The following is a 26,367-nucleotide window of genomic DNA, read 5'->3' on the forward strand; positions in this document are numbered from 1 at the left end:
TAGCACTATAAGTTATCAATTCAATGAAATATTTTTCCATATATCATTGTGCATACGGGTCGCGGCGGTCTACAACTGTGTATACTATTAGTAGGATGAAGGACCAGATTTATCATCTGGCAAATGTAAGCTCTCGCAATCGCCGCAATCCAACCCAATCTAAAGAAGTGATTCTAAGGATTCCAATCGCTTGCAAACCACTTGCGGGAAGATTGTACGGTTTGCAACACCGCTCGACGTCACCACAATCGGTTCCGAGTACCGCAGTGGATTGTCGAAGATTGCGGCTCTCACAATCACTCCCAAGCACTCCCACTCTTTTTTGCTTTTTGCTGATGGAGTGAATAGTACTGTTCTCATACATTGCAACCTTCTGGTCGATCCACCGCACTGGCCGGGCGAAGACCTGTCTGATGAGCCACGCAGTGGATCTGTTTGATAGGTCATCGGCGGCGGAACCGTAGATGGCAACCAGCGGGGTTCTGCCTTCAGTGACGTTGATGTGGTTCGTGTGAGAGAGATGCGAACACGAATAACGACGGTTCCTTTGACGTGGGCATGTGGGCTACCATTGTGGTCGCGCCGCTCAGGGCTCTACTAACTGAGAGAGAGATAAGGACATCAGGTTCTTGAGAAGCATAACCATCCGGAGGCTCAGAGACTCACGATGAATAGCTCGTAGATACGAAGATACAAGAGAACTTGAAGGCGGTTCTGAGAACTGAGTCGAGAGTCGAGACGGCAGTGCAGCGCACGGCGGATTGCGTGCAGGTGTCGGTGCACGTCAGCGCCATTGGTCATCTCCCCGCGTACTCTGCCGCTGCCTCATCTTTGTCGTCTGGTACTTGGGTCGCAAAGGCTATCGAGTTTCGTGCAGCAGATGCTCGAGGACAGGGCGAGCGTGGCGGTGGTAATACCCCGATTCTAAGTTAGACACTGACCTATGACTTGGGAGAATTACCCGCACGCGGTAGTAGTCCTACAGAATGGTTCATCAGGATGCACTGGTAGCGAGGAGCGAGTAGAAGGCCTCAGCATGGACGACAAGAGAAGAGTGATGCGCGCGGCCTGTGTATGCTTAGACTGGCACGAGCCCATATTGGCCAGCCTTCCACCCCGGGTTGCAGCCGCTTTCTATATCATCCGCCATGTACGAGTCACTCTCCATACCGGACACAGCAATGCCTCTGGATCTGGACACGTCGGCGCGCGCATTTCCAGACCCAGTGACAGAGAACATAACGGGCTGCCGGATTGTCGACTGCTGGATGGTAGGGGTTTCGACAGCAGTCCCTCGGTCAAGGCGGATGAGGATGAGGGTGAAGGAAATTGGCTGATGAGGCGGGTTAGGTGAGATAATAGAGGCAGCCCGGAGGATATGGGGCTTACTATGAGTTGGACGATCTGGGAAAGCGCGGTCGGAGATGCAGATCAGTGACTGCAAGAGGAGTCAACGAATACCACGCACAACATCAGATACGCCGTACTGGGCGTTGTTCGAGGTGAGGAACGTGCAGAAGAAAATGAACACGGAGACGGTGTAGAGGAATCCGGACTCCACGAGGACGCGGGCGACGCGGATCAGCCTGTCGTTCTCGCCGAGACGAGTTATGCTTGGCGCGTCGACACTAGCGTTGATCTTGAGGATGCGATGCACAATCAAGCCTAGGTAGTGGGTGGACCGGCTGAGCCATCCTTGCGCGTCGAGTAGTTCGTGTCACGTACCAGTCATCAAAATCGTCATTACCAGAGTCAATGAGAGACCGCTGACGACGTATGGCACGAGCTGTGGCGTGTTCATAGTGATCCCGGAGTGTAGTGTCGCGGTAATATAGATGACCATCCAACCGCACCCTAATAATAAGAGCATGTAGCTGAAACCATAGATGAATGTTCGAGTTATGACATACCGATTTCTGCAAACCAGAGAAATACTGGTATGGCTACAATCTTCCAGTCGTAATTGTATATCACATAGCACCTATAAAGCTTTCTATGCACATTAGTCCCACTCAATGCAAAAGAGCATGGTACTGACCATGATGGTATCACCGATCATCATCTGCACGACGTAGTCCACAACCTTTGCAACGGAGAGCCAGTTCGAGATATCGAGAAATTCGCCCGTGGGGCCACCGGGGCCAGTGTAGTAGATGAACGCTTCGAGGTTCTGTTGGAATCCGACGGCCAATTCCAGTGTTGCGACTATGAACATAGCGACAGTTGTCCCGATCATGACCCAGTTGATGGACGCCCTACTCTTGAGGTGCCCGTCGCGGGACCAGAGTAAAACACGCAAACCATATGCGACCGTTACCAAAGCGATTCCTGGGACCTGGGAATTAGCAAACTGGTCTGTACAGATAAAGTCGACTAGACATACCATAGAAGATGCATTGCATGTACAACGCGACGAACTGGTGCACAAGACAAATGGATGAGCACATAGGTTGCAACAGGAACAGGACGCAACAGCAGGTACCTGGGCGGTAGCAATTGGAAAGGACGTGTCGACGTCGGACATATTGTGGACGCACGCGACGAGAGGCGGAGCAAAGTGTGGTCAGCAGAGTGGGGGGTTAGCCTTTTCAGTGCTTGCCCTAATATACTGCCGAAGACTCGAACGATACTTCAACCACGACCATCGTAGGAAATCGTACCCCTCAAAGCAGGAGACTTACCATCCCTCGAGCACCATTGGTTCCGTCAACACCGCATGGTCGGAATCACAAACAGCTCAACTCAACTGATTTCAGAGTTTCTGCTGCTAGCAAATGGGTAACAGAGAAGGAAAGTCTATCCCTCAGTGTGCGCCTCTGAAACAGTTCTCGGCCGAGAGAACTTCTAGGCCTGTCAGGCTGTGTCCGATGATTTCGTGCCTATGCGTAGAGATACGGCGGACATCTGGTTCTCTCGCAGATCTTCAATGCAGATGTTTAGGGTAAGATCTCTTAATATTGGGGCGTACCGTCCATGGATGAATAGCGGACATTGCCTCAGGGAGACAGATGTCCGAGTGCGAATGATCTCGGAGGACGATGGCCGTGACAGCAACACCAGTATCGTGGTGGCAATTCGGACTCGGACGATGTCCAGTAAGCGCTGGACGTCGTGCCGCAATCGGTCGTCCCGGGAATGGCCGGCCATATGGGGGCGGAGGTAAATTATTGGAGCCTGGGTTGCGCGGCAACCACAATTGCTGGAGAGACCAGAATGTATTGGTACGGAATCAAGCGGTGAGCACGCCAACGGGCAGTGGGTACGGGCCCAGGTATACCGGTGGAATCGGATCGATACTTCCGTCGTAAATTCATCAATATTATCCTACATGGCCACTGATACAGGCTTCTTTCTTCCATGCTAACTGTGCGGTATCACGAGCGATGGTCCGATTCACGCGAATGTTCCCTCGGGGAAGACCATCGGCCCCGCGACTTCCGCACGCTTCTCCTTCCCGCAGAGGAGCTCGACAAGCGTCAGCGCGAACGGGAAGGTAGTACCTGAGATCAAGGATTACTTAGGTGTAACGAATGCGCAGATAAACACAATTCGAACGTACCAGGACCGCGGCTGTGTACGAGGTCACGATGAGAGTCGTCAGAGTCTAGACTCGGATACAATGCGATCGCTGTAGGACACTGACCTTGTCACCAACTTGCCAGAAACCACGACAGGTTCTTCGGAGTACTCAAACCCTACGAACATGCAGTTTTAGCAAAGGTACAGCTATGATACATGCTCGAGCTTACCATCCTTGAGTTGGTCACGGACGCTGGGATGAGAAGTCAACGGCTGCTTGGGTACCTTTGATGTCAGCGCTGCCAGGCTGCCTGTAGTCCAACACAGTCGGCTAGCTGTCTTTATCAAGCCAAAATAGATGATAGACGTACCCGCACAGATCATGCCCACGAGCTTGCCAGCCTCGAGATATTCGCGTACAAGGTGCTGAACTGCGGAGCTTCCGGAGATCGTCTCGGCACCCTTGGCTCCGCCAGGAATTACCAGAAGATCATACTTGTCCTAATAGTAGAAAGGTCAAGGTAAAGAGCTACCGAGGGGGTATTTGAAGCGCGACCTACCGGAGTCGCCGCCCGGGGAGAGAAGTATGTATCGGGGAGTATGTTGATCCCCCGCGAACCCTTGGCGAAGGGTGGGTTCTTTTCGTAGGATCCGATGCTCTCTTGCATGTTCCCATTGGACACAAATGCTGAAGTGCATGAGACTCCCGCTCTGACGAGCGTGTCGTAAGTGATGGTGCTGGATATCGACCTTGAGCGCAAGATTTTCTGAGCTGCTCGATGACTGAACATACAATTCCATCTCCTCTGTTCCGTCAGCAATCAGAATCAAGGCAGAAGGCATGTTGATATGCCAGGTACGAGGCAGGGTAGTAAACGACGCGGTCGCAGGTATGTTTGGGCGAGAGCAGAAGATGACGTCAGCGTCAGTGGCGACGCCGGTATGTTGAGATACCTTATTCCGGTAAGGCAAAATTCGGGCGATGAGATCGGGGCGCTCCTGGACGGTGCAGCGCGACTGTGGCGAAGCAGCGTACTCTCCGACCACGACGTTCATCTCAGCACACTCGCCCCGACGCATGCCCAGCGACAACCACACAACGTTGCGGACGTGCTGGACCTCGGACAAGGTGAGCATCGGGCGTGACACGGGCACAGCACGTGCTAAACTTATCGCGCAGACAGTAGTATAAGCCGTGGTGTGAGAGCATGTATCAGCGCACCAAAATGGACGACCAGTTCGCAGAATGGCACTCTGTTCGACCGTGGCACCCCACTCTCTCCCTCTCCGTCCGTGAGATCACCTCCGTCTCCGTCACTTTCATCCTCGCCTCGCCCTACTCCGCGCACGACTCTGCCAACCCAGAACTCGCGTCCCTCGGCCTCTCCTCTTCCGACGACGATGATCAAAGCCGCGATAGCACCAGCACCGCCGACACTATGCAAAGCCAGGTCGTCTCGGATATCCTCACCAAGGGGCTCTCGGTGAAGGTCAATGGAACACCATGGCAGAGGGTCATACTCAGGATGGACGACGTACTCGACGAGGCTGTCATCATCTTGTACGGTCTCATGCCCTCGAGACAGTACGACGTCGAGCTAGGGATTTTGCCAGGAGAAGCGAGTGTACGGAGTCAGATCACTACAGGTACGTTTTCTGGTTTCATCGGGGAGAATTGGTTTGGCATAATCCCTACTTCCGCCAAGTTCCGGATGTGCGCCAGGGAGGTACGTACTTCATTTGAGGAAATGGAGCATGCAGCATCCCTGGTTGTGCCTTCCTGACAATGGGCACCACTTGGCCTTACTTGCAATGGGTCGCGAGCGAGAAACCGCGTCTATCACTCAGATATCCGAGGCAGACCCCCTGTTCTCGACCTTATCCACACGGCGCATGAGCTGATAGTCCAAGTGAGTTAAGAGTCCTACTAGGTACCATCCAGTTGGAGGTGCTGTCCTTCCATCTAGTTCGGAACTTGTTGCAAGTAAGGTTTCCCCACATCTAACGGCGACGAGTTCGTATCGTAGTGTCCTGCCTTCCGGATCTATATTAGATCACCTCGACCACAGGTGTTCTGCTGCGCTCAGAGACTGATCACGCTGTCATAGACACGGAATTACGGTCAGAAATGGCGCTTCCTGAGCCACTATCCGAACACTCCTCAGCAGGCTCACCCGAATCCTCCACCGTACCCCTCTCCTCCTCACCCCCACACATGAGCGGCTCCTCTCCTAATGGTCACCCTCCACCGACCATAACCCTCGAAGACCGCCGGATACAGCTCACGCACACGCTGAACCTCCTGAACGCCGAGCATACATCTCTAACTTCAACCCTCAAATCGGCCCGAAAGGAGTCGCAGAAGGCGGACGCGGCCCTTCGGTCGGAGATCGACACGCTCAGGCGAGCGTCAGATCGGCATGTAGCCGGTGAGAGCCGTGCACGGAAGAAGGTCCTCGCGCTGCAAGAGGCAGTCAAGCAAACCTTGGCTGCAGCTCGTGATACCGAAGCACTCGTGAAGGATATCGAGGCGGCTCTCCCAGCTCTGCAGGAACGCAAAGCGGAGGTCGAGAAGGAGTGGGAGAAGGTTAAGCACGATGCCGCGAAAGTTAAGGCGCGGAGATTAGAGGCAGAGCAGCGGGAGAAGGCACGGCAGGAGGCCATGCAGGTAGAGCTTGCAGGCTTGGTGAACCGACTGGAGAAGCTGAACACGAAGCGGGAGAAGTTGGAAGGCGAGGGCGGTGTGCTCACGGAGCTCGAGGAGCGCTTGCGCAAGCTCGAGGAGGAGCGCGAGCGCGTGGAGAAGGATCCATATGGGTATGAGGGCGACGCTGCCGCTGCGGCAGAGTCGGAAGACAGCAGCAGCCTTGGGTCCCGACGGAGGGATAGGTCAAAGGACGGCAGCTCGCCCGAGGGCGACCGTCCTCACTCGCATAATCACAATCACAACCCGCACCATCCGAACTTCCATCCGCACCAGCACGTACATCCACGGAAACGGCATTCACATCCACACATGCAGCATCATCAGCACCACCATCCTCGGCCGTCGTTCCCTCCTCCACGCGGTGCACCAGGATCAATGGCACACCAGGACCCTGTGCATCGACCGTCGGGCTCAGCCGTCCGCGGTACCTTCTCCGCCAACGGCGCGAACCACACTGTCCCCGGCGTCATCCACCTCCAACAACACGGACACCCGCACAACAAGCCTCATGCTAACCACAACCACCACCCGCGAGCCCCAGGATTCCGCCCTCAAGGCTCGTCAGCGTCTGGCTCGTCGTCGGCATCGGGTGCTGCGACCCCAGCGGCGTCGACTTTGTCAGGCCGCGCGCCCCCGTTTGAGCCAGGGCGGAGTCGGACCCCGTCGCAGTCACAGTTGCAGGCCCCGCAGGTGACGACGGCGACGCAGGCTGCGGCGGTGGCCGCGAAGTCGGAGCTGAACCCGGGGTCTACGCCGTTTGCGCCGCGAGGGGCGGTTGCGTCGGGGGTTGTAGGTGGACCTGCGAGGATGAATGCATGAGTGCTAGTGGATGCTGGGTGAAGGGGAGATTGGGAAGTGGACTACTATAGTGTAGGTGGACGTTGAGATGAGAGGAGGACCATCATAGTCATGATCTAACACGCATAGACTCACATGTTCTGCGAGTTGCATTCTGCATTGTATGTTTTAGACCCTTTTGTTCTGCTGTATCAATTGCGCCATCAAGTACGAGCTTCATGTCCATAACTTATTATCACGCCTCTTAGCCAGGCATTCCACTCTGCACGTTCAAAGGACATCGTCGTGGTGTCGAGATGCAATATGCGATGTGCATGCGAGAGTAAGGCACAGGAGAATATACAACATACAAGACACAGGACCACACAGGCTCACATCCGCCTAAATGTATTTTTGCTCCCACTTCGCATGCCCTGCCGCCTCTTCGTCCGCCCTTTCCTCTCCGCCTCGCTCATCGCAACCTCGGGATCCTCCCCACCCTTCTCCATGCCCGCCCCAAACACCTCCACGCCCTTCCTCCTCGGCTCCTTGTTGCCCTTGCCTGCCTTCCCGCTCGGCCGCTCGTCCTCGTCGTAGTCCGCCCTAGACGAGCTTGTCCGGGGGACGAACGTCATCTCTACACCGCCGTGCGCCGTGTGTCGCACGTCCGCAGACGCAGAATCGCGCGCCCGCTCCTTGCCCTTGCCAGAGCCGAGCTGCGAGCGACGCTGGCCAAACGACGCGTTCTTGTCCACAGTGCGCGCGCCGCGCGAGTCCTGCGCCTGTAAGGGCACAAGCCGGACTTTGGGATCGCGCCGTATGGGCTGGCGGGCTGCTTTGCGCGGAGCAGCACGGGCTGCCATCCGTGTGCGGATGTCGTCCTGCCAAAGCTCTAAGGTAAAGTGTGAGTACGACAACTCAGACATATGGAGGGAGTAGGTGGCTGAACACTTACTGCCAGCATCGTCGCTGTCCTCGCTCTCGCTGCCGCTCTTGTCGTCCGCGCTCCCGTCGCTCTCGCTGAGCGGGTCCGACGACGACTTGTCGCTCTCCTCTTCTTCCTCCTCGACGGCCGTCTTCCCCCTCGGCCTGCCCGCCTCGCGGGTTTGCCGCTGTGCGACCGCGGACGGGTTGAGCAGCGCGAACTCTCGGGTGTTCTCGTCCACCTGGAATTCGGGGTCCTGGAACACAGCCGCGAAACGGGGGTCGCTGAGCAGGCTCGACTTCTCCTTGCCCGGCTCTGCCCCTGCACCAGTCGCGGCGCCCTCCTCGTCTACGTCCATCGCGTCCTCGTCCTCGTCCTCCTCTTCCTCCCCGTCTGCAGCGGCAGCAAGCGCCTTCGCCTTCCTCGCGGCTTTGCGCTCCTCCTGTTTCTTCGCCCGCTCCTCCTCCTTCCTGATCTTCTCGGCGAGCGCCTTGTTGACCTTGACCCCCGCGCCGTCCTTGCGTGAGCGGATGCGCGTCTCGGCGAGCTTGTCCATCTTCTCCTGTACCATGCGCTCGCGGTGCTCCGCGTATGCATACGGGTTCGCGATGACGCGCGCGGCGTCGTACAGCTGCAGCGAGACGAAGTAGCCGTGCATGTACGGCTTGAGGGCGGGCGTGCCGACGAGGTGGTCCAGGCCGAGTCTGGCGAGTAAGGAGCGAGAGTGTCAGTACGTTGAGCGTAAGGGGTGAGTGGAACGTATAAGTGAGACGTACTTTGCAAGCTCGGCGCGGTCGATGAACTTGAAGTCCTGGTAGGCATTGCGGGTCGTCTGGTCCTCCATTTCTTCAGTAAGGTTCTCGAGGAAGCTGCACCATTTCGGTGCAGGACCGAGTTGGGGAACGAAGTATGTGGTCATCTTGATGCCCTCGTTCGCGAGGAGCATGAGCCCAGTTCCGGGTATGTGGTGGACGTCGTTGATGTCGTTCGCAGGCGTGATGGACGTGAAGTTCGTCTCGGGCTACAGGCAGATATGCCATGAGAACAACTGAATGGTGCACAAAAATGCGCATGGACGCACCGTATTGCGGTTCCAGATCTTGATGACCTTCTTGTCCGCACTGAGGACGTACCCCTCGCCAGCCATCCGGCTCCCGCCCTCTATCCATGTAACCTTCTTTACAGGCAGCCCGTACCCCTGGTCCTTCATCGCCAGATGTCGCGCGGACCGGATATCATACAGCAACGTGTGTCCTGTCGACGTACCGATAGCATACGACAGCCCGTCCGGCCTCGACGCGATCGCTGTGACGGAGAGCGGCGCTGGTTGCGACCCGTCGTCAATACCAGGCAGTGCCGGAGCTGCCATAGAGTTCATAGGCATGAGCCGATCGCGCGGTAAGCGGAGGATGCCCACTCGTGAGCGTGAGCGCGGGTCCCAGAGCTCGACCGTGCCGTTCCCCTCGACTCCGAACGCGAATAGCTGGTGTGCGGGGTTGATGTCAATCGTGTTAACGCCGGCGATGTCTTCTCCGCCTTCGCCCTGCAGGACAAGGGGGTTGAGGAAGCGGCCTTGGTCGAGGTTTAGCCGGAAGACCTCCGGACCAGAGGCAGCAAAGAGAGCGTCGCAGGAGGGGAAGTGGTATGCGAGTGCGCGGCCAAAGCGAGGTATGCGCGTGCGGTAGTGGAAGCCGCCTTGCGTGTGCAACTCGACGGAGCGATCGTTCTGCAGGTGTATCGACTTTGTCCAGTCATCCGAGAGCATCTAAGGAGGCCGGAGGTGAGCCAAAGGTTCCCCGAATGCTCTGGGGCGGGGTAACTCAAAACCAAGAAGACTCACTCACAACAAAGTCGACGTTTTCCGCGTCCGTGTGCCTCTCAAACTTCAACGAGAGCTGGTCCAGATCCCACACGCGTATTTGCGGCTTGTACGTGCCCGTCGCAACTGCATGGTGCCCATCTCGGGTGGTCTTCACTTTGTTACTGGCCTCGGGAAAGTCAAAGTGCTGGATCAGCTCAATGGTTCCTTCCACGTGTTCCCGGATAGCCCTCTTCCCCTTTCCCTTCGCCTCCCGTTTGCGCGTAAGCCAGTCCGGAAGTGCAGAAGAAGACCCGGATGCCTCTCCGTTGACTGTGTAGACCTTCACCGCTCCAGGATCCAAAGGTGCGCCCATATTCTTCGCTTGCAGTTACCGTCAAGAAGTAGCGTAGTCAAGCACTAGCCTGGCAAAAGAAGAACAGAGCAGAGCGAGATGGAAGTGAGTGAGTAGGAATCTGTGCAGCAGCCGCGGACATACGAGCGCTAACCAAAATTTGGGAAACGCACGTGAGGCATTTCGCTCGGTCCGGTGAGCCGGTCATAAATGGCTCGCTGGCCATGTAGTACTCCTCCTGCCCTTCTTCCCTTCTGTCCGCCTCTCGCCGTGTCCAGCAAGATGAAAGTCCACTCCAGTTCCCGCTGCCTCCCTACGGCCGACACACGTAGGCCGAGGTGAAGCGCATCCTGAGCGTAAGTGCGATTGCCACTGCCAGAAGCTGGCCACGGCTTCCAGTAACCGCCACGGTCACCTGTCCATCAAGCTTTCCCATCCCAGCGCTACCCCGGATGCGGGGTACTAAGCAGCCACCCGACGTCAACGCGATGAGCACCATTCTCCCCGCACTTCCCCGCCCAACTAGCAAACGACTATGCACAGAGTCCACCTGCGGCCCCAGGCCGTTCTGCGGCGGCTTTCGACATCAACGTCAACGACGCCCCCGCTCGCAGGGGTGACCCCACTCACGCTCTCCGAAGTTGCCGGGCCCAAGCACCCCCCGCTGATCACCAAGACCCTCCCAGCGTACTTTCGGGACGATATCCTTGGCGCACATGCCAATCGACCTGCCCTTATTGCTCGGAAAGAGCGGGCGAGGCCATATGGGGGCCCGCTCGGACATAACCTTGGGGATGCGCCGCATCTCGCATGGGACTTTGGCGAGTTCGATCGGCACATACAGGCCCTCGCACGGGGGCTGCTGGACCTGGGCGTGAAGAAGGGGGACAGAGTTGGGGTTATTATGGGCAACAATAGGTGTGTCTCGTCTACCATTCTCACCATGTTTGGGGGAAGCAGCGGTTAACATCATGGACATTGAACAGTGCATATGCTTGCCTGCAATGGGCGTGTGCGAGCATAGGCGCAATCCTCGTCACGCTTAATCCTGCGTATCGCTTGCCGGAGCTGGTTAGCACGCTTGGCCTTGTGGGCGTAAGCCACCTCTTCGTCGTTCCACGCATCCGGACCTCGGCGTATGTCCGCATGCTATGCGACGCGTTTCCTTCGATCGCCAATGCGCTCCCTGGGGAGATCCAAGAAGAGGCGTTACCTGCGCTCCGCCATCTGGTCGTTGTCGACAACATGGGGGACTTCAAGCAGTTCGAGCATGAGATGCAAGACGTCAAGCCTGTTGTGGACTTCCGCGAAGTGCTTGTCTGGCGGGAAGACGCTGCGGAGAAGCGGACGGTGGAGGAGATCACGGAGAGCTTGCAGGTAGACGATGTGATCAACCTCCAGTTCACGAGGTAGGTTGTATCGCCGGCTCGTGCAGGGTATCTGCTGAAGCTAGGTACCAGTGGGACTACCGGTGCTCCGAAAGCCGTATCAGTACGTCAACAGATGCTTACACTTGGTCAAGTTTCATGAGTAACTGACGCAGCCGTCGTCAGTTAACACATCATAACCTCTTGAATAACGCATTGGCCATCGGGCGTTGCATGCGGCTAACCCCGGCGGACATTCTCTGTACGAATCACTTTCTGTGGTTGGGACATATGCGCTGACACTAAGCATATATAGGCAACGTGCCCCCATTGTTCCACTGCTTTGATGAGTGCACTCCCATTATTGCCCTGTGCACACTTGGAAGCTGACACCCTTTGCGGTGTTTACGCCTCGTTCTAGGCAACCTGGCCGCGTGGACGCACGGTGCTTGCATCCTCTACCCCTCCGAGATCTTCGACCCGCCCTCAATAGTCGACGCCATCTCGGAGGAGCGTTGCACAGCATTGCACGGTGTGCCGACACATTTCCTGGGAGTTCTCGCGGAGGTCCAACGGAGAAGGGATGAGGGACAGCACGTTGACACGCACAACCTCCGGTCAGTGCAGTCTCTGAGTGGAGGCACCACGCCGATGTTCACGCGACAACAGGACTGGGATAGCAGCGGGCTCGCCTATTCCCATTGATCTCATGAAGCAGCTCATCGAGAAGCTCAATCTGACGGAGTTAACGGTGGCATATGGCATGAGTGCGTACATCCCTTCCGAAGCATGACTCGTGGCTGAGCACGGCTTTTTGCAGCGGAGACCAGGTATGGTAGGGACGCTCCGCGTTCGTTTCAGTTGGTTGACTGAGTCCTCGTAGTCCAGTAACCTTCCAGACGACGCCCGATGATCCTATCATCAAGCGCGTTGAAACTGTTGGGAAGATTCTCCCTCACGTGCGGGCGAAGGTTGTCGACCTCGAAGGACAGGTTGTCCCCGTGGGTAAGCCGGGAGAACTGCTCGTTGCGGGCTACCCTCTGCAGAAAGGATATTGGAACGATGAAGAGCAAACGAAGCGTGTTATGCAGCGAGACGCTGAGGGCACGATGTGGATGCATACTGGCGACGAGGGCATCATGGACGAGGAAGGGTATCTCCGAAGTGAGTGGATCGCCCTCAGTCACGATCGTGCTCCACGTTAACGTAGGTACAGTCGTTGGCAGAATCAAGGACATCATCATACGTGGCGGAGAGGTGGGCTTGAAAGCTGTCTCCAATGTGCGGGATGACTGACCGTGTGCTCCCCAAGAACCTGTTCCCCGTGCAGATTGAGAACGTCTTGACTGCGCACCCCGAGATTCGGGAGGCTGCCGTCATTGCCGTGCCAGATCCGAAGTACGGCGAAGTAGTCGGAGCATGGCTTGTGCGGGAACCGCACTCTACTCCGATTACGAAGGAGGTGGCCCGACGTGTAGTCTCGGAAGGGATGAATCCGCAGGTACGCCCGTCAATGCTAGTCTTTGTGACGTATGTGTCTGCTGATCACTCGCGGACCTTGGCATCAGAACGCGCCGGCGTGGGTGTGGTTTGTGGGGGAAGAGGGAGCGCCCGACCAGCTGCCAAAGACGGCGAGCGGGAAGGTGCAGAAGCACGTCCTGCGAGATTGGTCAAAGAAGCTCGCGCGGGAGGGAGTCGGGCGTGTGTCGTCGGACAATCGGTGACTTGGGAAGACGCACGAGTGGCGCAGCGGTGTGTTTGCTGACGTGTCGATGAGGAACAGGCTATCGTTAGACTTTTTTCATGCTTTCGGGATTTGTAGGATGCACGCTAACTAGTAGACACTGACACGGAAGGGTGGAGTACGGTGATAGTTCGAGGGTACACTGCATGAGCACAATGACCGCGTCCATGAGGTAAGAACGAGTGTGGCCAGTGGCCAGGATGCAGCTGGCTGCAAACTTCCTGGCTGCAAACTTCTCTTCCTGCGAAACGGGGTCCTGATAACAGCTGGAAGCGATGACGCATCGCGTCGCCCCGTGTGGCCGAACTCTGCAGAAACCTCGTGCCTTTGACCGCATCCGGAAGGTACGCGTCCTGTCACAGGTCACGAGCGCGACGCGCGCCTGCCATATCCGGTAATGGTCGCGCGCCAGCGCGGCCGGCACTTGGCCGCCGGCTTGCCGACAGGGACCCAGGGAGAGGTCCTATGATGTCACGGCCCGGGAGAGGTCACTGCGCACCGAGCTGCCTGCCTTGGGCGGAGCATGCGCGCAAAATCTACGCCCGTCACATCCCAAGTGGCACCGCTTCACAGCCAGATAAAGATCAGCTGCATAAATTCGCGGCCGTCGTTGCGACAGCTCACGCATCTTGCTTTCTACCCTCACCACCGCATCTTACCTCTTCAACGCCGTCCATCCCACTGCCCACCATGCCTGAAGGAACAATGAAGGCCCTCTACTACAGCGCAGTACGTCCTCTTTGTCCAAAATCGACGCATACATCGACATCTCATCATCGCTGTGTCTAGCCTCACAAGTTCGAGATCAAGCAGGTCCCCATCCCGAAGTGCGGGGATGACGACCTTCTTCTGAAGGGTATGTTCAATGTCTCGTCTGCCTGAATCCCACTCAAAATTTGCGCATATAGTCACCCTGTGCGGCGTGTGCGGGACGGACGCACACATTCATGAGGGAGAGTTCATTGCGCAGTTCCCGGTATGTCATGTTCTCGCCTGCGTTCCCTGCAATCAAGACTCATTGCACCCCCCACAGCTAATTCCCGGACACGAAGCCATTGGCAAGGTCGTTGAGAAGGGTAAAAATGTGAAGGACTTCGAGATTGGTGACCGCATTGTCGCCGACGTTGGCATCTCCGTACGTCCCTTTGTTCTTCACATGTCCTCGCATACACTGACGTTAATGGGCGACAGTGCGACAATTGCTTCTACTGCAGGCGCGGCAACCCCGTCCTTTGCGAGAACTTCCACGCTCGCGGTGTCACCCTCGATGGCGGCTTCGCCGAATATATCGTCTACCACCAGCGCAAGTGCTACAAGATTCACAACCTCACGGACGAGGAGTCAACTCTACTCGAGCCTGCTGCATGCGCGATTCACGGCCTCGACAAGCTCAACCCTCCAGTCGGCGTTGACGTCCTTCTGCTCGGGTCTGGCCCCACCGGCCTTATCCTTGCTCAGCTGCTTAAGCTGAACGGTGCCCACCGTGTCGTCCTCGCTGCGAACAAGGGTATCAAGATGGACATCGCGAAGAAGCTCAACGCTGCCGACGAGTACATCGAGCTCGACAGGCAGAACCCGGACGCACAGTGGGAGCAGTTGAAGAAGGACAACCCGTACGGCTTCGACATCGTCGTTGAGGCCACGGGTGTCGAGAAGGTCGCTCAGAACAGCATCAACTACGTCCGCCGCGGCGGTACGATCATGATCTACGGCGTTTACGAGAACAAGGCACTGCTCCACTGGCCTCCCTCGAAGATCTTCGGAGATGAGATCAGGGTATGTCCGTTCCCTCACGTACACGAGGAGCACAACTGAACGTCACCCAGATCATCGGTTCGTTCTCGCAAGCGTTCTGCTTCCCTCGTGCAGTCGCGTATTTGGACGGCGGCAAGGTTAACGTCAAGGGCATGGTAAGTAAATCTGAGAGTTGGGTGGCACACTCGTCCCTCACCATGTTCCCTTGTTCTAGGTCACGGACGTCTTCAAGCTTGACGACTTCCAGCAAGCACTTGACAAGATGAACAGCCGTGGTGCGCTCAAGATTGCGATCAAGCCTTGACTTCGCCGGTCGATGTCAAAATTGTAATGTCGGAGCAACATGGCATCTTCACGGTTAGAGTAACCATCACAAATGTATCATTATCGACGGTGTATTGTGCAGGCGAGAATGGATATACCCTTTGATTCGGACGTTTGCGTGTGTTTGAGGGTCATGATGTTCGGACATCAAGAATGCAAGTGAACATTGATCGTAACATGATGAGAAGTGTCCAGAATCCTATGACAAATATGAGGGTGGTGTACAAATGCGTAGTGTGACCGTGCGATCCCGCGTCATGAACATGAACTTGGCGTACATAGCGTGCTTCGAAGCCGAGGAGATAGCGATGTCGATCGTCTTCTACGAGTATAGGTCGACGAGGATCGTGATGATACCAAGAACTGGACGATCACAAGGTATCTCGTTCATAACGGGCCTGACGATCGAGAGACTGAGGTTACGCACCGATCTCGACGGCAATGAGCGCGATGACGATCTGCTCTAGGCGTTCGGCATGACGACTCGTGACCGTCTCCTTGAGCAGCTGAAGCATATCTTGCAGGATTTCAACGCGGGCATTGAGGAGGTCTATGCGCTGAGGAATCTCTAGGTAACTCCGGGCCGCGTCGTAGAGGGGTTGAAGGTCGGGGTATGTCCAGAAGACCTCCTGTGCACGCGATTGTGGTCAATAACCATCTCCGCAGTCGCAGGGCTTGGGAGGAGACGCACCGGCGAGTCCAGCACAGAACCAACAGAGTTGATGTTCGTGCGGAGGAGGAACAGCTCACCGATCTTCCGCATGATCTCCTTGTGGTTCATGTCAATCTTACCGGTCTCGCTGATGATTTCCGGAATGTCCTTCGTCTCTTCGATAGTCGTCGAGATGAGATCCTCGAACTGGCGAGGTGGTGAGTATGGCAGCTCGGAGTGGACGGCACGGCAAGGTGCAACGTACCAGTGAGATCTTCACAGACTGGGCGAGCGCATGTGACAGTGAGAGCTTGGTCCTGCAACGGACCGCGTCAGACCGCTGCTGTCATTATTATTACGGTGCTCAGGGCCGCGAACTCACATGTAGCTCGAGCCCTTGCGTAGGGCGATCACATCGTTGTATATGCTGACGTACATCGAACGTGAGCAGTCGTTCCGGCGATGATCGAGAGCGGGGGCACATACCGACTGTAGCTCGCATAATAGAAATTGAGGTCCTCCATTTCGACGTCCTGTGGCGCTGGAAAGAGAACGGGTCAATCCCCTCCCGGGTCCACGTCCATGCCACAAGGCCGCGACCCACCTAACCGCTCGACTTCGAACCTCCTCCTGCAAGCAGCGTGAGCCCGGGCCTGTGAACGATCGTGCAGAGCGCACTTACAGTGACGAGAGGAATCGCTTCTCCTGCGCTTCCGTCATGCCCCAGATGACGACCGTGCCGTACTCGAAGATGAATATCTCCGCCTCGGTGGGTGTCTCTGAGAATTTGCTCTTCTTTTTGCCCCTTGCCCCGTCCTGCTGCTGCGCGCCTTCAGTGCCTGACTCGCCGGGCGCGAGCTCGGGCACGCCTAGGAGGTCCCCCGTTCTGTTCTGGTGTGAGGACCCGGCCTGGAAGCGGACGCGTGACTGCGTGGAGGGTTGGTCCGTGTTCGTTGAGGGCGGCTCGTAGACGTATGGGGTGTATATCACGTCAACTATGATTCGGGGGTTCGTGTGGTAAGACCCCCGGCGTGCATTGAAGAACTTCATTAATTCAGGAAAGCGGTACGAGCTGTGAGGAAAGCGTCAGGTCAGTTCATGACAAGTCCAGGAAGACAGCAGAGGGCAAAAATAAGAAGGTTGGACAGGTGGACCGGACTCCATCCGTCTCATCACCGAACGCATGAATACTTGACGATGGATCTCCTCAATGCGTCCAATGTATCATGGTGTAATTTCACGCCATTACGGAAGAAGAAGAATGGTCACAACCCGTGTCCGGATACTGACGTTGGCCAGCATCTGCTTTCTGCCTACTCTCGCTCCTCTAGGGAACATCGTCACACAGTGGGCTTCTGATGAACTTTGCTGCATCCACGTAGATGAGCGTGCAACCTCACTAAACACGCAGGACGTGGCTCCCATCCAATTGGACGACGGCGATATGGGGCAAACCCCCATTCTCATGTGAAGTGAGAGACTCGATTGATCAATTGTGTTCTCTCGTGGCTGGGTTCTAAAATTGAGAACCTAATGCTGAGACGTACCTGGCAGTTGCATATGCAGTAACCCGAGGGAGGGATTTCGCCTTCTTCTTGGTGAGGCGAAGCGCATCTCTACGCGCCGTCCCAGCGGGAATGAGATCAATCTGATTGTACACCTGTCTCAAGAGCGAAGGGGGGGGCCCACGCGGTGAGAAACCAGGCTGCAGTGAGGACTGCTTCGTAACGACCACTCACCTCGACGTCTTCTGCCTCTGTATCCTCGTCAACATCCTCGTCCTCGCTGTCGGCGAGCGTCCCGGATCCTTCACCAGCCTCGTCCACTGCGCGTGGGGGTGCAGAGTCTTGGGCGGGCTTGTCCTTCTGCAGAAGGGGTTCGGCATGCTCGGGCAGGACCTTGAGTTTCCCCGCGACTTTCGTAGATCGGTTGGCGCCCCGCGCCTTGGACTCGCCGGGGTTCGCGCCAGGCAATGCTGGTAGTTTCGGGCTTGGTTGATTGGTGGACATGTTTGCAGCAGCGACAGCGAGAGCAGTATGGACCGTGGGCTCGAGCGAGTGTGAGACGGAGGGCACACGGTGGCGGACAGCGGGGAAGGACCACGAAGGACCGGCAAGCCGGTATGATCTCATACAAACAAACGCCCACGGGGTTACCGCGGCTACTTATCCGCGTTCTTATCGCGATTGAGAGATCTTGTGAGAAGTAAGAAAGAGAGAACAGCTGATAAGTCGCACGTTCTAAGGGACATTAATCACTGGCCAGCGTCATTACGTCTACACAAGTTGCGAACCCCAATCCAGGCCCTGTTCTGCATCCTTCACCTGCTCGTCGCCTCTTCTCTCTTTCGCCTCCCACGAGCCCTTCCGGATGTGCGCCTGCTGAAGAAGGAGCGAGCCGCTGAACGTTGAACCGCGAGTCATCTCAAGATGTCTGCCAACGCGGATGCCGGTAATCTGGGAACCATTCCGGCAGACGACCCGGAGTATTTCTAGTGAATACATCACCGCCACGAAGGACGCCACGACGTGCTCGCTAACACTATTGGACTGGAAATAGCTCGGTACTCAATCTGCCCAAGACTGCATCCGAGCAGGAAGTTCGCGAACGCTACAGGCAGCTGTCCATCGTGTTCCACCCGGACAAGCAGGTCGACGAAGCACGGAAGGAGGCAGCTACGCGACATTTCCTTGAGGTCCAGAAGGCGTATGAAGGTGCGTGGCGTATGGCATCCTGATCCCGACCGCTCTCTCAATCGCCCCGTCCAGTCCTGTCCAACCCAGTAACACGGTGCGCACAGTCGTGAACCTACCCTCCCGCGACCCGTGCTCATGTCCAATTCAGTCGTGCATACGATATCCTAGGTCGGAATTCTTCTGTTGCAGAACGCAGTCAGCTTGGCAGTGCAGTCCGCCGGAGACATCGCAAGAACTATGCAAGGATGAGTCTGGATACCCTCACGGTTTTGGATCAGAGTGATGGTGCTCAGACCATCCTCGCGTGGACATTTGCGATGCCTGTGGCGGATTCCGCAGTGCCTCTGCATACAAAGTGACAGTAGGACTGACCAACCATCAGTGCAGGTCTTGAAGGCATAGAACTGGTCCGCTCCGGTGACTTTGCGCATGTTGCGGAAGAGGAAGTGAGCAGCTCCGTGTTCTTCATAGATCAAGGTTCGCTCTCTGATGTGATATGCGGGTATTAGTTCGAAGATGAGCTGCGACGGCAACAGCGCGAACTGGACCGGTTGCGTGTAGAGCAAGCCGTCTATCCGAAGGGCACCGTGACAGTTGGCGTCGATGCATCTTCCATCTTCGACGATGAATACGAGGATGAGGATGGCTCCGCCGTGTCTGCGTGGCAGAACTTTCAGTTCGCACTCAGGGACGTGAGGAAGAACCAGTTCGCCGTTCGACACCGTGTTCAGGTGGGCAACATGGATGCTTGCATTGCGACGAAGTTGCTGACAGCTGTATTACAGACAGAGATCAAGAAGGGGACGTCCGTCGTGCTCACGAGTCGTGTCTCATACGGATCGGGCCCCGGCAAGAGGCCAGTCGTCAGTCCCACATTGTTCGGAACTGTACGGCATCAGTACTCTCCTCGTCTGAACTTTCAGGTGGGCATGTATTATCCGGCTCATCTGCCGTGATTCTCATCCCTTGGCATCATCCAGGCAACGACGAGCCTCCTCAATGTCACCGGCGTCGCTGTGAAAAGCGTATACCGCACAGACGATTACGTAGTGGCATGTCAGTCCGAGGTGCACCCTGTGATGCTCACCCAGCCGTTCACGTATCGGAAGGGCCAGACCATTCTTCTACCACCCCTGACCGTAGCTATCTTCCGGCGTTTGTTCCCGAAGTCGCCCACGCAAGGCTCGCTGGAGCTTTCCCTCAACCCATCCGGTCCTGTGATTTCCATAGGAGTAACATCATCGGCGTTCCACGACAGTTCTCTCGAAGCGACCTTGGACGACGAGCAGCCCCACGTGGAAACCGCTGTTCGCGCGCCATCGTCGTCTGGGCTCGCCCTCTATTCTAGCGACTGGCAAATTGGGTTCGATCTCGCCGGAGTCGCCAGCGGCCTGAGTGGTCGTTACGGCATAACCTTGCTGGAGCTAGGCGTGCATCTGCAGACGGTGCTGCGCCTCGGTCTCACTGGCCTGACGTGGCTGGTGGAAGGAGAGTGGCGTGGACCTAATACCGCCGTCGGTGCGAACGTCAGCGTCAACCCTGACAGCGTCGTTCTTCGCTTGGAGTAAGGCCAGTCTTCTTCGCCGTATAGGTGGGCCGCTGACAGTTTTCGTAGTGCATCGTACCACGGACAGACTCTGTCGCTGCCAATAATCCTCTCACACGAGCACAACGAGGCCCTTGGCTTCTGGACGGCGGTTCTGCCTTGTACCGCTCTGGGGCTATTCTACTACTTCGATCTCCGGCCTCGTCGCCGCAGACAGAGAATTGAGTCCGTGTTCCTTCCTCATTCCACGCCGTAACGCTCACGTCGTGTTCTAGATACCTCCACGAAGCGCGCCGTCAATTGCGCGAGGAAAAATCGGACTTGCTTCGCCAATGGCAGGAGACTATATACCTGCTACAAGACACGGCGGCGAGACATATGCGCGCCGAGGAAGCATGTGATGGCGAGTCTGACTTCGTGTTTCAAGAGGAGCTCGTTCTAAAAAATGCCATCTGGGTGGTTTCACACAGGTTTGATAATTCTAGACGCGCGATATGGTCCATCAGAGCGGGACGAGGGGACCGAAAGCCTCGACGTGGACGTCACCGTCCCCGTGCAAGCTTTGGTAAACTCGAGCCAACTATACATCCCCGGGAAACGGAGCAAGGTGCGCCGTCCTATCCCTGCCCTTCTTCTTGCGTACTGCGCCTTCCCCGCCTCCCGATAAGGACGTCGTTGTGTGCGAGTGGCCGAAGCCCGGACCCGGAGCCTTTCTCCTTTTTGACCCCGGCGTCGGGTCGCGGCGGCCGTGGCACCTTATGCAGTCGAACAGATTGACGGCTGTCCGTTAGGCTATAGTCGATGACACAGACGACGCTGTTTGCGATCAGGGTGCCGTACGACAGCGTTCGTTGCCCTTCCTGCCAGACTGCGACGCCGGTGGAAGGGGAATCAAGGGCCCGCTACGGCTACAGGCACCTTGTGCTCGTGGGTTGCCGCCGTTGCCGATATCGTGCCATCAGCATAGAACACCCAGCTTCAATCTAAGTTCTACTCGCTCACAACTTATTTCCTATTGTGTTGCAGGCGGGCATCCCAGGTTTCTACGACCCCGTTGCGGGAGTGCCGAAGACGTTGCGCATACGCTACAAATTCCGCGGTCGAATGCACTACGCAGAAATTCCCGACTATATGCCGGTCGTGATCCCCCTGAAAGGTACGTGCCCTCCGTTTGGGATCTTTGCTTTCCTCGTGGTGGCCGAGGCAGCTCGAGTGCTGCAGTTCTGTATAGCGTGTATGAGAACTGCAGTTCCCTGCATCACACTGCGGGTCGAGCCTATTTCTGGAGACTGATATGCTTTTATCTGCCGTAGATCACTTGGTGGAATGAGGGCGCAGTAGTCCTGGCGGCTCGCGCATGACTTTCGACGTGTCTTCTGCGATCATTCGTTTCATCATGGGGACCCACATCCCAGTCGGTTCGTATTCAATATTCATGCTCGCCGGTCACGCCAGGGACATTTGTAACCAAGGCGTGCGCCCCAACCTCCGCTCTACCGCTAGCTTGGCAAGGGCCATTGAGTTATTGTATCAGGACACCGTAATCCGTAATCGAACCCCGCGCACTCCCCCCTTTCTCTGGCTAGGTCTCTCCCCAGCACTGAAATCAGCGTCATCAGCGCGTGAATTTTAGGCTCACGCCCGCGCCAGCGGACTGGCGACGCCTTGTGTTGCACGGTCCCCTTCACGAATCAGCCTTCGAGCCTTCCAACTCCGACCGAAGCCTGAAGGCGTCTTGCCATCGGAACACGGACGCGTGCGATGACGCCCATGGCAGAGAATCATCCCAGCCATGCTTTCTAGACGCACCGCTAGTACTAGTCAAGGACGACCGACCGACGGACCGGCGGCCAGCCTCCGCTGCAAAACGGGTGATTAGCTGACCGACGGAGAGAGACGCACGAGCGAGCGAGCGACTGCGGGGTGTTGTGGCGGGTCATTCTGGCCCTCAAGGCCTGAGGCCTCAGGGCCTCAGCTCTCTCTGGCACGATCGGAACATTCCCAGCGAGGCGAGAGGAAGAACGTGGGCCCCCTCGAAATCGCTATGGCCTCACACGAGCCTTTCTGGCGCGCTTCTTTCGCTGACGCCTCCTCGGACGACGTGGCCGCGCTACCCGATCTGGGCAGGCGCGAAGTTCGCTGCCCAGGCACTCGGCCGACGTTAGAGCCTCTCTCTCTCTATCTCGCGAGCTACTCTGTTCTTGAGTGACTGAAGCCTGAAGCTTGAAGCTCCGTCGACAGCCCTGCCCTGTTCGGCGAAGGGAGCAGGCTTCGGAGCGCATCTGCAGTCGATCCGCATTCGCTGTAAGCCGGCGGGGGGCTGCTGCTGCTGATTCATCGCAGAGCGGCGAGAGGGCTGGACTGGGGGTGGCAGGTGAGAACGCATTTTCTCACTGTGTACCGTGCGGACGGCGCAGGGGCGTGGCTGGCTGGAGGAATGACTTCATGCGTGCGTTGCTCAATCTTCGCTCTCGCACTGGCAAAGCGAGAAAAATAACGCGGGCCCCTTGTTGTTGGGAAGGTTCGCCGCGTTCTCGTCCGTCCACGGGTTTAATACCCCCGCACTGCACCCTGGCTGGCCCCATCGCTGCATTGATCACTCGCATAAGGCAGCAGGTTTTCCCGCCTTGTGGGTGCGGTCGGTGGCGTCCCTCGACCGGCGAGCCCCTTGCGAGCCCCTTCGCGATCATGCGGCATGCGCAGGCGAAGACAAGACAAGGTTTTGCATGTTGCTGGATCCACGCAGCGGTACATGCCGGGCGAGGGCCATAGGTGGGTGTAAGGAGGAGCTGCCAGGTGAGGGTTCGCAGACCGAACGTGATACGAATCATGAGGCCGTTCCTCCGCAGCATCCGTCGATTCTGCGTGCCTCGTTCGCCGGCAGGGTGCGGGAGACTTGACGGGCGTGCTCTGCGATGGGGTATCGCGTGCTTCGGCGGAGTAAGGGCTGCTTCCGGGAAGTTCTGGCCAGGCTGGGCTGTGGGGATGCGATGCGATGGGAGAAATGGTGAAATGTGCCGCCTGCGCCTGGGTGGGGAATCGGGGGCGTAGCCGTCGACTGGCGGAAAGATAGATGAACGTGCTCATGTGGGCAGCCGTCGCAGGGGAGACTCGCTTGTCTTCTCCCGCGATGCTTTGCGCTCGCGTCAGAAGGGGAGCGTGTTTCGAGAGGGGTGCCACGCCGGAGCGCATCCGGTGCCCAATCGCCTGGGGGCGAACGTGGAATAAGCGTGCAGAGAGTGACGTGGGTACGTGATGCGGCCTACGTGATCACCGACCAGTGGGCTCGCACAGGCAGCCCCGACGATGATAAGTTAGAGTTCCCGTTCCCATGCGCGTGTCCTGTCGGTGCACACAGGAGCCGCAGCGGGCGAGAGAGTGCCCTGCTCCTGCGGCGGCCGTCGAATCGCGGGGCACTGGCACGATCGCTGGTGTGCATCTTGGCCATTGGGGGCGCGGAGGACGGGGTTTCGCTGAGGCAAGGCCCGTTCGAGCAGGCGAGCCCGCAGAGCTGGGAGTGCGGACTTGGAGAAGCGTGCGGTGCGACTGGTGGCGTAGCGAGATTCTGATTGGAGACGGGGGTCGTGCGGAAAGCCAGAGTTATTGTTCTCACTGGGGTGGGGGGCGACCGCGGAGGGCGGGAGGGCAGAGGCGACGCGAGGAGTCGGTTGCCGGGGCTGGCACTGGCTGGCTTGCTTGGCTGTCGAGGGAGGAGGCGGAGGCGGCAGAGAGGCGGGTCGGGCGAGCGCGCGGGAAGTTGAAGCAGACAAGGTTCAAGGACAGCGCGAGCGCGAGTTGCCGGAGACGATCGGACCGGCTAATAAGGGAGCATGCTCGCACGGTCAATCTAATCTAATAGATTGAGTGGCGAGCTGTGTACGTACGACCCTGATTTGGGCTGCATCTGGCTGCATGCTCGCGGGAGCAATATCTGCACCCTCCGCCGTCCGCCGTGCCACTGCCCGCACCGCGCGCGTCCTCCAGCTCTCCCGCGCACTCTGCGCAGCGGCTATCACGCCCCATCAGCTAGGGCAGATAAATGCCCTCGCACGGCAAGCGCACCCAGCACGCGCGGCAATCACTCCTCGCGAACAGAGAACAAGGGCAGCGCAGACGCCCCGGCCTGATAGACTTGGGTGGCGTATGATGATGTTCGAGGGATGGGCATGATGCGAACACATCCCATGTTTCGGACGACGCGCAGGGCGGGCGGGCGGCGGGGTGTGCTGTCTGCCCTCGCATCTGGCCTCGCAGCGATGGCAGGCAGGGCCTCGGCGCGGAGTCGGAAAGGCAAGGATGCGGATTCAGACCCCGATCTGCGGAGTTGCGTTTAATTTCGGGCGGCTAAGTTAATGCAAACTCAATCGGGAGCCTTCTTGAGATTCGGGGATCCCCTGCTTGATTTGGTCCCTGGCTCCTGCTTAACCTTTCTTGAGCCACGAGCAGGCCCGTATCAGCGCTTCGCCTCGAATTATAAATGTCCCTCCCCGCCCCCACAGCCGCCCCCTTCTCGACCCATCACCCTCCCTCCTCCGCTCCGCCATGCAGCATCCCACCCTCACAAACGTCCGCATACGCTCCACCCGCGATGCCCTCCAGATATTCTACGCCGTCGCGCGCAACATTCTCCCCATGACCACTCGCAGGCTAGACGCCGAAGAGCGCAGAGCGTGCGTCTGCCCTGTATTTGTCTACTTTAATCTCCCTGCTTATCCTACATCCCCAGTATCACCTCCGGGTGCGTCTACATCTGGGAGGAGCGCTGTGCCAACTCCGAGGCCACTGGCATGGGCATGGAGCGATGGTATGTCCCGCATATACTCTGTGGCGCGCCCGTCCCTGATCCCTTTTCTTCTTCAGGACCGACGGCATGGGCTGGGGACCAAGCCGAGTCCGCGACGTCAGTCTCTCCCGTCTCCTCTCTGGGAGCTCGCTTGACGTTCCCCTTCCTTCGTGCAGGAATTCCTCTTCTACCACCAACGCGAAAACGAAGTTCACGAAGACCCGAACAACCCCTCTGCGCGTTGGGCAAGCATGATGCGGTACGTATTCCTACCGTGCTCTGCGGTCATCCGATGAGCTCACCGTAGCCTCTATTCGGTTCTAGAAGGCGCGATACAAGGGGCAATCTCCCCTTCTCCAGGTCCGAGGCCGAACGTCTTATCAAACAGACGTACAGCGTACATGTATCGCTCCCCGAAGACCGTCCGCGAGGCATCACGCGCAAATGGCACCTGAGTGAGTTGCGAACTCGCTTCCGGCCACCTCGAATGCTGACGCTCCCTTCCAGCCGCCTACTTCAGCCAGACAACCCTCGACAGCCTCGGCACAATAGACTCCATTCCCGGCGTCGGCGACGTCCCAGTGCCGGAGGGCATGTTCAAGAGCGCAAGAGCGAGCAAGCTCAACAAGCGCAACGATCCCATGCCCGTCGAGGACATCGGGGCGGCGACGCACGAACCCTGGAGCATGAACATGCCCTCCTCCCTCCCATCATATGGAACTCCTCCTCCCAAGTGGGCTACGAGCTCTCCTCAGCCCATGCACATCCCTCATCAAGCGTCCGATCCCTACGCCGCCGCGCAGGCAGCATACCCCACACCCCGAAGTTCGTACGAGTCTGCTGACTACTCGGCTCGTCCTCTCTCTTCTCATACGAACTACTCGGCTGCGCCGCTTCCTGCGCCTCTGCCGAACCTCCACGATACCGGGCTCACCGGCTACCGCGATCCCTCCCCGTACACGCAGTCGTCCTGCTCGTCGTCCGAGCCAGGGACGTCTCCACGGACGTTCTCCTCACCCCTCACCCCGCCGAACAACGCCTCCTTGCCCCTCAAGACAGACAAGCCGGGACCCAAGCTTGTCCCGCTATCGTATCTGCAGGGTCTCCAGCAGCAGGTCCGGCCGCGGGATCCGATGGACGAGCTGACGCTGAAGAGGTTCTCGACCCCCGACACGAAGGACTCACATCGGCACTCTTGGGCTGCGAGTCCGGTGACGACGCATGCGCCGTCGCCGTACGAGCGATACGAGGAAGACGAGGCGAAACCGACGCTCGTTCGCGGCGGCTCGCGGTGGTGAAGACGGCAGGTGCTGCGTCAAAAGGGGGTCCGCCTTCCGTCATCTTCTCCAGCAGTCGCAACCCTACAACTAGCCGGAACGTGCCCGCAGATTCGCCCGGGCGTGGGCGTGATCACGGGGT

At 57.6% G+C, this 26,367-nt stretch overlaps 10 protein-coding genes across 10 annotated transcripts; 6 read left to right on the forward strand and 4 right to left on the reverse strand.

The window, feature by feature from the left end:
• Positions 1 to 1,003: 1,003 nt before the first annotated feature.
• On the reverse strand, positions 1,004 to 2,524 carry L226DRAFT_609464 (uncharacterized protein; the record flags this gene model as incomplete). Its single annotated transcript, XM_067686064.1, has 8 exons — positions 1,004 to 1,333; positions 1,390 to 1,404; positions 1,469 to 1,665; positions 1,726 to 1,854; positions 1,911 to 1,989; positions 2,039 to 2,328; positions 2,384 to 2,417; positions 2,483 to 2,524. 8 exons carry the CDS (start codon positions 2,522 to 2,524, stop codon positions 1,079 to 1,081), a joined length of 1,041 nt encoding a protein of 346 aa, XP_067539426.1. The 3' UTR covers positions 1,004 to 1,078.
• A 696-nt stretch (positions 2,525 to 3,220) lies between these two features.
• On the reverse strand, positions 3,221 to 4,431 carry L226DRAFT_501226 (DJ-1). Its single transcript, XM_067677819.1, has 7 exons — positions 4,313 to 4,431; positions 4,080 to 4,257; positions 3,891 to 4,020; positions 3,750 to 3,830; positions 3,644 to 3,695; positions 3,560 to 3,570; positions 3,221 to 3,500 (listed from the first exon to the last, which is right to left on the reverse strand). Exons 1-7 carry the CDS (start codon positions 4,360 to 4,362, stop codon positions 3,394 to 3,396), a joined length of 609 nt encoding a protein of 202 aa, XP_067539427.1. The 5' UTR covers positions 4,363 to 4,431; the 3' UTR covers positions 3,221 to 3,393.
• A 112-nt stretch (positions 4,432 to 4,543) lies between these two features.
• Positions 4,544 to 7,290, forward strand: L226DRAFT_530739 (uncharacterized protein). The gene is made up of 3 exons (XM_067679928.1): positions 4,544 to 4,648; positions 4,700 to 5,166; positions 5,628 to 7,290. The coding sequence occupies exons 2-3, from the start codon at positions 4,746 to 4,748 to the stop codon at positions 7,043 to 7,045; spliced, it is 1,839 nt and encodes a 612-aa protein (XP_067539428.1). The 5' UTR covers positions 4,544 to 4,648; positions 4,700 to 4,745; the 3' UTR covers positions 7,046 to 7,290.
• Positions 7,291 to 7,303: 13 nt separating this feature from the next.
• L226DRAFT_479508 (uncharacterized protein) lies at positions 7,304 to 10,180 on the reverse strand. Its single transcript, XM_067676849.1, has 5 exons — positions 9,773 to 10,180; positions 9,010 to 9,693; positions 8,705 to 8,949; positions 7,959 to 8,632; positions 7,304 to 7,895 (listed from the first exon to the last, which is right to left on the reverse strand). Exons 1-5 carry the CDS (start codon positions 10,100 to 10,102, stop codon positions 7,396 to 7,398), a joined length of 2,433 nt encoding a protein of 810 aa, XP_067539429.1. The 5' UTR covers positions 10,103 to 10,180; the 3' UTR covers positions 7,304 to 7,395.
• A 436-nt stretch (positions 10,181 to 10,616) lies between these two features.
• Positions 10,617 to 13,172, forward strand: L226DRAFT_543127 (acyl-CoA synthetase; the record flags this gene model as incomplete). The annotated part of the gene is made up of 10 exons (XM_067682178.1): positions 10,617 to 10,999; positions 11,068 to 11,490; positions 11,542 to 11,572; positions 11,635 to 11,710; positions 11,870 to 12,065; positions 12,118 to 12,215; positions 12,337 to 12,612; positions 12,665 to 12,705; positions 12,761 to 12,922; positions 13,017 to 13,172. 10 exons carry the CDS (start codon positions 10,617 to 10,619, stop codon positions 13,170 to 13,172), a joined length of 1,842 nt encoding a protein of 613 aa, XP_067539430.1.
• Positions 13,173 to 13,714: 542 nt separating this feature from the next.
• On the forward strand, positions 13,715 to 15,407 carry L226DRAFT_550548 (GroES-like protein). The gene is made up of 7 exons (XM_067682758.1): positions 13,715 to 13,921; positions 13,982 to 14,048; positions 14,101 to 14,168; positions 14,226 to 14,327; positions 14,384 to 14,968; positions 15,019 to 15,102; positions 15,162 to 15,407. Exons 1-7 carry the CDS (start codon positions 13,883 to 13,885, stop codon positions 15,249 to 15,251), a joined length of 1,035 nt encoding a protein of 344 aa, XP_067539431.1. The 5' UTR covers positions 13,715 to 13,882; the 3' UTR covers positions 15,252 to 15,407.
• A 1-nt stretch (position 15,408) lies between these two features.
• L226DRAFT_530743 (DUF155-domain-containing protein) lies at positions 15,409 to 18,055 on the reverse strand (the record flags this gene model as incomplete). The annotated part of the gene is made up of 10 exons (XM_067679929.1): positions 15,409 to 15,634; positions 15,699 to 15,900; positions 15,963 to 16,130; positions 16,189 to 16,240; positions 16,306 to 16,350; positions 16,410 to 16,464; positions 16,528 to 16,553; positions 16,606 to 16,995; positions 17,471 to 17,583; positions 17,663 to 18,055. The coding sequence occupies 10 exons, from the start codon at positions 18,053 to 18,055 to the stop codon at positions 15,594 to 15,596; spliced, it is 1,485 nt and encodes a 494-aa protein (XP_067539432.1). The 3' UTR covers positions 15,409 to 15,593.
• A 297-nt stretch (positions 18,056 to 18,352) lies between these two features.
• On the forward strand, positions 18,353 to 21,458 carry L226DRAFT_455981 (DnaJ-domain-containing protein; the record flags this gene model as incomplete). The annotated part of the gene is made up of 12 exons (XM_067675270.1): positions 18,353 to 18,417; positions 18,483 to 18,637; positions 18,692 to 18,713; positions 18,768 to 18,787; positions 19,007 to 19,065; positions 19,129 to 19,350; positions 19,405 to 19,542; positions 19,600 to 20,183; positions 20,235 to 20,390; positions 20,441 to 20,562; positions 20,636 to 20,772; positions 21,192 to 21,458. 12 exons carry the CDS (start codon positions 18,353 to 18,355, stop codon positions 21,456 to 21,458), a joined length of 1,947 nt encoding a protein of 648 aa, XP_067539433.1.
• A 13-nt stretch (positions 21,459 to 21,471) lies between these two features.
• L226DRAFT_234361 (uncharacterized protein) lies at positions 21,472 to 22,002 on the forward strand. The gene has a single exon (XM_067673120.1). It carries the CDS (start codon positions 21,523 to 21,525, stop codon positions 21,796 to 21,798), a length of 276 nt encoding a protein of 91 aa, XP_067539434.1. The 5' UTR covers positions 21,472 to 21,522; the 3' UTR covers positions 21,799 to 22,002.
• Positions 22,003 to 24,707: 2,705 nt separating this feature from the next.
• On the forward strand, positions 24,708 to 26,246 carry L226DRAFT_567074 (uncharacterized protein; the record flags this gene model as incomplete). Its single annotated transcript, XM_067683972.1, has 6 exons — positions 24,708 to 24,835; positions 24,892 to 24,969; positions 25,026 to 25,065; positions 25,125 to 25,207; positions 25,273 to 25,403; positions 25,456 to 26,246. 6 exons carry the CDS (start codon positions 24,708 to 24,710, stop codon positions 26,244 to 26,246), a joined length of 1,251 nt encoding a protein of 416 aa, XP_067539435.1.
• Between the last annotated feature and the right edge of the window lie 121 nt (positions 26,247 to 26,367).

This window comes from Lentinus tigrinus (assembly GCF_003813185.1).
Source record: "Lentinus tigrinus ALCF2SS1-7 unplaced genomic scaffold L226scaffold_4, whole genome shotgun sequence".
NCBI classification, from domain to species: Eukaryota; Fungi; Basidiomycota; class Agaricomycetes; order Polyporales; family Polyporaceae; genus Lentinus; species Lentinus tigrinus.